Consider the following 8,535-nt stretch of genomic DNA (forward strand, 5'->3'; position numbering starts at 1 on the left):
TACCAAGACAACCATGCCAAAAACAAAACGTATATTTTAACCCCGGGAAGCAATTTTTTTTTATCTGGGAACCTCCTGGAATCGCGATTAGTTTTGAAATAGTTTTGAGAAGCAACAGGGTAGGATTTGTTGTGAAAACCTGGCAACCATGATTTGAACACACGTGCTGGAGATGATACTTCTAAATAAAGGAGTGTCTTAACTGATTAGATGTGCATGAAAATCGCATTCGATTTTTTTGCACAGCCCTAATTTCATTACATCTTTTTCTATCAAAGCTATCTGACATCATCAAGATGAATTTGTTCTGACACAGTTTAACGCCGAGTTCTTGTCATATTTTATTACCAATTTCTAAACTATAACAAATAAGTTGTAATAATGTGAGAAATGTTGAAGGTGTCTGAATACATTTTGGTTTGACTATGTATTTTTTTGTACTTTATATATCATTGCTCTTTTTGTTTGCTTCCACTGTTCTTATTTGTAAGTCGCTTTGGATAAAAGCGGCTACGAAATAAATTAAAGTAAATGTAATGTATTTTATTTTACAGTGAATACTATGCAGTGCTATTTTAAATGAGTTTCTGGACACCTACAAACTTAGAAACAGAAAACTTAAACTAAGAAATAAAACAAGAAGGCATGTGGTTTAAAATATGGCAAGTAAAATAAAAAGCACATCTGAATGCAATACAGTTTCATTATTATCAACAAAAAAAATTGTGCGACCAAATCATGTTTTTCACCAGTAACTGAAAAAGTTAGTTGCGCAAGTTCCACCAGTGGAAAAGGTTAGTGTAGTTCCCCGAGTTAGACAAAGCTGATTCCAGTCTCGGTTGGAGGAATAGTCAGGTGTTGATGTGCTTTCAATTACATCAACATAAGGATAAAGGGTAATTGTGACTTTTTTCATCTAACAGTTCTGACCTATTTCTTGCAATTGTGAATTTCTCACAATTCTCTGAATGACAAGATGTAAGTGCAGCATTCCAAGAATAGAAGTCCAAATTGTGAGATAAAAAGTTCACAATTACCGTTTTTATCCTGGGATGGAAACAAGCTTGCATAGTAACCAAAGGCATCAGCTACCATGGAAACCAACCCACATCCAACCTCTACCCCACCGGAGAGCAATTTCAAATCAAGGTTCCAATTGAATTTCTGTATAGAGGACCCTATTGTTATAGAATTTACATTAGAAAAAGTAAATGACTCATTCAGTTTTAGACAGTATGTTGTCAAGAATGAATGCACTCTTTAAAATGTAAAATGGGTTTCAGTTGAAGGTAAATAGATTACAAAAAACAATGGACTTTTATATTGTCTATATGCAGGTAGAACTGAAACATGTACTGTATGTCAAACATGTACATGTATCAGTTTTTGTAAAGCTGTTAGTATTTTGACAGTCACTATGCTATGATATATTTTCCTTTTGGATAGAAAAGTAGTGCTAATGTTTTGTCCGAATGTCTATTTTGAATCACGTTTGCGGTGTTTTGATAAAGTATATGTAGAAAAAGTTAATTTGCATTTTGAAATGTAAGGAAGGTATTTATTTAACAAAATGTTGTTTTGGCCAGAATATTAACTATTTGGCTTATTGTGTGTTGTAGGACTTGTTGCTATGTTAAGAGTTTAGAAAAAATATTTTAAGTATTGATAAATGCTTTGTAGCAATTGAAAAATATATTTTCTCAACTTTTATATGCATTTCGATGTTTTTGTTTTTGGTATGTAAAGAAATAGGGGGAAATGCTGCTTAATGCTGAAAATGCGAGTAAATTTCAAAAAATAAGAGAGATCATCGTAAATGCATGTTATATTTTATTTAGTACTGTCCTGAGTAAGATATTTTACATAAAAGATATTAACATTTAGTCCACAAGACCCCCCAAAAAAATGCTGAAATTGTTAAAATAACCCCACCTCAGTCTGAAAAGATGCATCTCAAAATCATAAAGTCACTGCTGGAAAGGGTTGAAATATGCAAAGATGCTGGAAAACTGAAGAATCTGCAGGACCTTAAAGATTTTTCTGAAGAACGCTGCTCAGTTTAACTGTTCAGAACAAGCAAGGGACTCATGCACAACCATCACAAAACAGAAAGACAGTCGAGGATCATCAGGTAACAGCACACAGTATTAAGAACCAAGGGTTCCCAAACTTTTGAGTAGGGTTATTTAAATAATTTCAGCACTTTTTTTGTCTTGTGGACTAAAATGTTAATATCTTTTATGTACAATACCTTACTAAAAAAAATGACTCATATTTTCACAGATTCTGCAAGGGGTGCCCAAACTTTCGAGCCCGACTGCATGTATATATAAATATATATAAATATATATTTTTTTGTTACCATTACAGCTGTCGAAATTAACGAATCGTGGAAGTGTTGATTATATAATTATTTTTTCAATCTTTTCCCATCACATGAAAGGCTTCAGTGATGAGCATTGAGTAGACAAAGTCTATCGCATGAATGCAATGATTATTGCAACACGTTTTCTCATAAAATGCTTTCACCACAACTAATAGCAAACACATGAATACACCACATGAATACAGTAAGAGCTTTGTTGTGCAGCATAACAGCGTCATTCATTGTAACAGCAGTTTAGGCAAGAGTGCAGATATCCTGGCGATGTGTGACAGCTCCGAAAAGTTCTTTGATCACTCTCTGTAGTTAAATCACAATTTAAATAACAGATTTGTTTCATGCTACTAAGAGAAACAAAGTGAAGTTGATCGTTTAGACACTGGCTTGATTCACTGATGCATAAACCGTATTAAACGCTGATCACACATCAGGCATTAATGAACACTGTTACTCACTGTTTGTGGCAGTGCTGTCAAATCCATATCATAAAAGTCTGTTTGTAACGCCTGTGCTGACATTGCGACTGAATTATATGTAAATATTTGGGCGGGGAAAGCAGAGAAACGGGAGGTAACATTTATCCTTACAACGTCACAAGGAGGAGAGTCAAGATCAGCCCGGTTGAGCTTCCATTTTCTCAAAGGCAGAAAAATATATCAAAATCTCGATTTACACCGATTAAAATTTCTAGAAACTTGGGGACCATATACAGGCTAGGGGAACTCATATTAATGTTAAAAAAAAATTAATGTCATGGGACCTTTAAGAAACCATCTCTAAATCCAGCAACTGAGACTGCCCTGCTCTCGGTTACTGAAACCCTGTGACTAGCAAGAGCATCTTGCTAGATCTGTCTGATGCTTTTGACACAGTTAAATCACCAGATTATCCTGTCCACCCTCAGAAAGATGGGCTTCTCTGGAACCGCACTCCTGTGGTTTAAGTCCTACCTCTCAGATCCTTCAGGGTGTCATAGAGGGGTGAAGTTTCTAAGACACAACTTCTTGCCAATGGGGTTTCTCAAGGCTCAGTACTTGGACCACTTCTCTTCTCCATCTACATGACATCATTAGAAAACATGTCTTTTCCTTTCACTGCTAAGCTGATGACACTCAACTTTAAGCTTCACAGACCATATTGCTAAAACGACCCAGTCCTGCAGATTTGCCCCATACAACATTAGGAAGATTAGACCCTTCCTCTCAGAGCAAGCCACCCAACTTCTTGTCCAAGCTCTTGTTCTCTCCAGACTAGACTATTGTAATGCTCTCCTGGCGGGCCTTCCTGCATGTACTCTCAAACCTCTACAACTGATCCAGAATGCAGCAGTGAGAGTGGTCTTCAATGAGCCAAAAAAAGCTCACGTTACTCCTCTTCACATCAGGTTACATTGGCTACCAGTAGCCGTTCGCATCAAATTCAAGGTACTGATGCTTGCCTACAAGACGACCACTGGCACTACACCTATATACCTAAATTCAAACGTATGCGCCCTCCAGAAGCTTCAATTCTGCAAGTGAATGACGCCTTGTGGTGCCATCCCAAAGAGGTTCAAAAATCACCTTCACTGATCTTTTCCTGTACTGTGCCCAGCTGGTAGAATGACCTCCCAATCTCAATTCAAACATCTAGTCTTTACTCATTTGCAAAAAACATCTAAAGACTAATCTTTTTTGCCATCACTTGACTGACGAATACTAGCACTTTTCTTGTCTGACCTATTCTTGAAAGAAAAGAAAAAAAGATGAAGAAAAAAAAATACCTTGCTACGGGTTCTGTGCTAGACTAACAGACTTGTTCTCTTGTTGGTCTGATTGCTTCTATTGTTCTCATTTGTAAGTAGCTTTGGATAAAAGCATCTGCTAAATGATAATGTAAAAGTTTATAGTTTATGTAATGCTCCCTGTTGTTTTAGATCAGTGTGTTATGAATGAAATGTATGTTCTCTGGGTTAGAATTGTTCCCAGTGTAATGATGAAACAAGCTTATTTTGAGAGCTACAGGTGCTGGTGATATAATTCGAATATCATCAAAAAGTTAATTCCACTAATTCCTTTCAAAAAGTGAAAATTTTATATTATATTCATTCATTACACATGGACTAAACATTTGAAATATATCATTTTAATTTTGATTATTATAACTGACAACTAAGGAAAATCCCAAATTTGGTATCTCAGAAAATTAGCATATTGTGAAAAGGTTCAATATTGACGACACCTGGAGCCACACTCTAATCAACTAATTAACTCAAAACACCTGCAAAGACTTTAAATGGTCTCTCAGTCTAGTTCTGTAGGCTATACAATCATGGGGAAGACTACTGACTTGACAGGAAAAAAAATGTGTATAAGCAATGGGGATAATGGCACCCTGGAGATGGATTGTGAAACAAAACCCATTCAAAATGTGGGGGAGATTCATAAAGAGTGGACTGCAGCTGGAGTCAGTGCTTCAAGAACCACTACACACAGACGTATGCAAGCCATGGGTTTCAGCTGTTGCATTCCTTGTGTCAAGCCACTCTTGAACAATCAGGGTCCCAGAGTATGGAGGAAGAGAGGAGACACACAATTTACGTTGCATGAGGTCCAGTGTAAAGTTTCCACAATCAGTGATGGTTTGGGGCGCCATGTCATCTGCTGGTGTTGGTCCACTGTGTTTTCTGATGTCCAAGAAAGCACACTTCATGTTTTCTGCTGCTGACCAATTTTATGGAGATGCAGATTTAATTTTCCAACAGGACTTGGCACCTGTACACAGTGCCAAAGCTACCAGTAGCTGGTTTAAGGACCATGGTATCCCTGTTCTTAATTGGCCAGCAAACTTGCCTGACCTTAACCCCATAGAAATTCTATGGGGTATTGTGAAGAGGAAGATGCGATATGTCAGACCAAACAATACAGAAGAGCTGAAGGGCACTATCAGAGACACCTGCGCTCTCATAACACAGGAGCAGTGACACAGACTGATCCACTCCATGCCACGCCGCACTGCTGCAGTCATTCAGACAAAAGTGGAAAACTGTTCTGTAGTCAGACGAATCAAAATTTGAAGTTCTTTTTGGAAAACTGGGACACCATGTTCTCCAGACTAAAGAAGACAAGGACAACCCAAGTTGTTATCAGCGCTCAGTTCAGAAGCCTGCATCTCTGATGGTATGGGGTTGCATGAGTGCGTGTGGCACGGGCAGCTTACACATCTGGAAAGGCACCATCAATGCTGAAAGGTATATCCAAGTTCTTTAATAACATTATGCTCCCATCCAGATGTTGTCTCTTTCAGGGAAGACCTTGCATTTTCCAACAAGACAATGCCAGACCACACACTGCATCAAGTACAACATCATGGCTGTGTAGAAGAAGGATCCGGATACTGAAATGACCAACCTGCAGTCCAGATCTTTCACCCATAGAAAACATTTGGTGCATCATAAAGAGGAAGATGTGACAAAGAAGACCTAAGACAGTTGAGCAACTAGGAGCCTGTATTAGACAAGAATGGGACAGCATTCATATTCCTAAACTTGAGCAACTTGTCTCCTCAGTCCCCAGATGTTTGCAGACTGTTATAAAAAGAAGAGGGGATGCCACACAGTGGTAAAAATGGCCTTGTCCCAACTTGTTTGTAAAATATGGCAGTCTGATGGTATTGTTCTCACTCATTTTTTTATCCCATCAGCTTTAAGATGTAGAAATCTAAATTTTTACAAATTGACACTTGACTGGTTTTGTGGTCCATGGTCACACATACTATTTGCAAACATGAATAATTTTTAGCAAGAATTATAATTTTTTTATCATATAATTTAGAGGAAATTAAGAACATAATCAGCCAACCCAGCTCTGTCTCTGAACATTGAAGCTGGTGAGGGGTTTAATGGTCTACTGATCAGCTAAGATACTGATACAGTTTGTAGAATTATTTTTTATTTCCATTTTAATTTAACAACTTTCCTGTTTTAGTAAAATGTCAGAAATGAGACGTTATTGCAGTTGTACTGTAGCTGTGTCTAGTACTCACCTGATCATGCAGGACTTGACTGTTTTGCATCATTTGATGATCAACACTGCTTGATGAATGTGGGGCCTGCTGAATTAAAAAAAAATTCCCTATTTTAATATCAACACAATCAACATTTGCTTGCAGTAAGTAAGCAATACAGCAACAATATCGCACACCTAATATGCCTGCGTGCAACAAACCATATTTTGTGAGTTTATTTACAAGTAAAATTAATGTCACCTGATTCAGTCTGACTGGATTGTTTTCTGTGTATGACACTGAAGGCAATATTCACTATCAAATGACAGTATCGAATGAATCGTTCCCTTAAATACAATTATTTTGAGAGGTAAAATAACAGAAAAACTTAAAATCGCATGTATTGTTTGAATATTCTATTTAATCATTTATTTTGGTTATTTTTTGTCATTTAATTTTAGACCAGACATATTCAAAGTGTTTTGGGTTTACATTCAAACCTCAAAAATTATAACTTTTTTTCTTTGATACTTCCCCTGGCAAACTACAAACAACACACAGAAATAATATTTATATAGACGAAACTACAGATGTTTGATAATGGATGTAAAATACTGTCTATTTAATATGCAATTTAGTCATCTGTAGTAAGAAAGACCAACACCGTCTGAAGGTAGTAAATATTTTATACTTTGGCAAATTGGTGGCTAACTCGTACAATTTAATTTGTATGCTTTGGTACAATCTGCTTATGCCCCAGTGACAGATGAGCTTAGGGGAGGAGCTTCATAAAGTCACAAAAACAATTTCCACCTCATAAAACCAGTCAGATTGACAGATTTAAAAAAAAATGTATAATAAATAAACAATATGTTTATTAGTGCTGTCAAATTATTCATCATGATTAATCACATCTATAATAAAAGTTTATGTAACAAGGGCAGACACACTCACATACATTCATACATACATACAGTACAGATCAAAAGTTTGGACACACCTTCTCATTCAAAGAGTTTTCTTTATTTTCATGACTATGAAAATTGTAGAGTCACACTGAAGGCATCGAGGGCTATTTGAGCAAGAGGGAGAGTGATGGGGTGCTGCTCCAGATGACCTGACCTCCACAGTCACCGGACCTGAACCCAATCGAGATGGTTTTGGGGTGAGCTGGACCGCAGACAGAAGGCAAAAGCGCCAACAAGTGCTAAGCATCTCTCGGGGAACTCCTTCAAGACTGTTGAAGACCATTTCAGGTGACGACCTCTTGAAGCTCATCAAGAGAAAGCCAAGAGTGTGCAAAGCAGTCATCAAAGCAAAAGAAGAACCTACAATATGACATATTTTCAGTTGTTTCACACTTTTTTGTTATGTATATAATTCCAAGTGTTAATTCATAGTTTTGATGCCTTCAGTGTGAATCTACAATAAAGAAAACTCTTTTGGTCTGTACTGTATTTTCTCACCTGATGGTACTCACCTGATAATTATCACCTTGATCTACATCCATATGTTGATCAGCACTGCCTTGCATGTCGGTGGACAGCAGATTTCCCTAATATATCATCATCAACAAAAACAATAATAGCCATGGTCATTTATTCTTACTAGCCACATTTACATTTTACATTTATTCATTTAGCAGACGCTTTTATCCAAAGCGACTTACAAATGAGGAGAGTGGAAGCAATCAAAAACAAATCACAAACCAACAACAACCACTCTCAGTAAATCTGAAATGTGTTTAGCTATTTAATGATGGCAAACAATGGAAAATGAACAAAGACCAGAGTGTGGAGCGAAGCCTAATGGGTTGCTTTTTTATTGACGTTTACTAACAAATGGTGCATGAATCACTGCCTCATAGATTATTACAGATTTACTGGTTTGTGAACATTTTATATTGCACACAGGTCTACAGTACATTATACATTTTTAAAATTTGTATTTCCTTTGTTTTCACTATTTTATCTATGTAACAACAAAGATATATTTGTCTAATTAGTAGTTTAAGCTAAATACATTTATAATCTTGTAAAACGCTTGTCAATTTACATTTATCAGATTTATTGTTGACAGTCTTCACATCTTATTGAACTGAACAATATTTTCACATTGACTATTTAAGAAGAACATGCCTTAGTTTTTACTTCAACACTTTATGTGAT

The 8,535-nt window shown here is 36.5% G+C and overlaps 1 protein-coding gene across 4 annotated transcripts in view; it reads right to left on the reverse strand.

The window, feature by feature from the left end:
* The window catches only part of LOC113068138 (E3 ubiquitin-protein ligase DTX3L-like), a 49,887-nt gene that overhangs the window by 21,416 nt on the left and 19,936 nt on the right, over nt 1-8,535 (reverse strand). For 3 of the 4 annotated variants that reach the window (XM_026240774.1, XM_026240772.1, XM_026240775.1), the window contains exons 2-3: nt 7,848-7,922; nt 6,407-6,475 (exon numbers count right to left, since the gene is read on the reverse strand). In XM_026240774.1, coding sequence (XP_026096559.1) covers nt 6,407-6,475; nt 7,848-7,922 — 144 coding nt within the window. The remainder of the gene's footprint in view (nt 1-6,406; nt 6,476-7,847; nt 7,923-8,535) is intronic. The other variant, XM_026240773.1, reaches the window with a different exon arrangement.

The sequence above is a fragment of the Carassius auratus genome, linkage group LG36F, assembly GCF_003368295.1.
Source record: "Carassius auratus strain Wakin linkage group LG36F, ASM336829v1, whole genome shotgun sequence".
Lineage (NCBI taxonomy): Eukaryota > Metazoa > Chordata > Actinopteri > Cypriniformes > Cyprinidae > Carassius > Carassius auratus.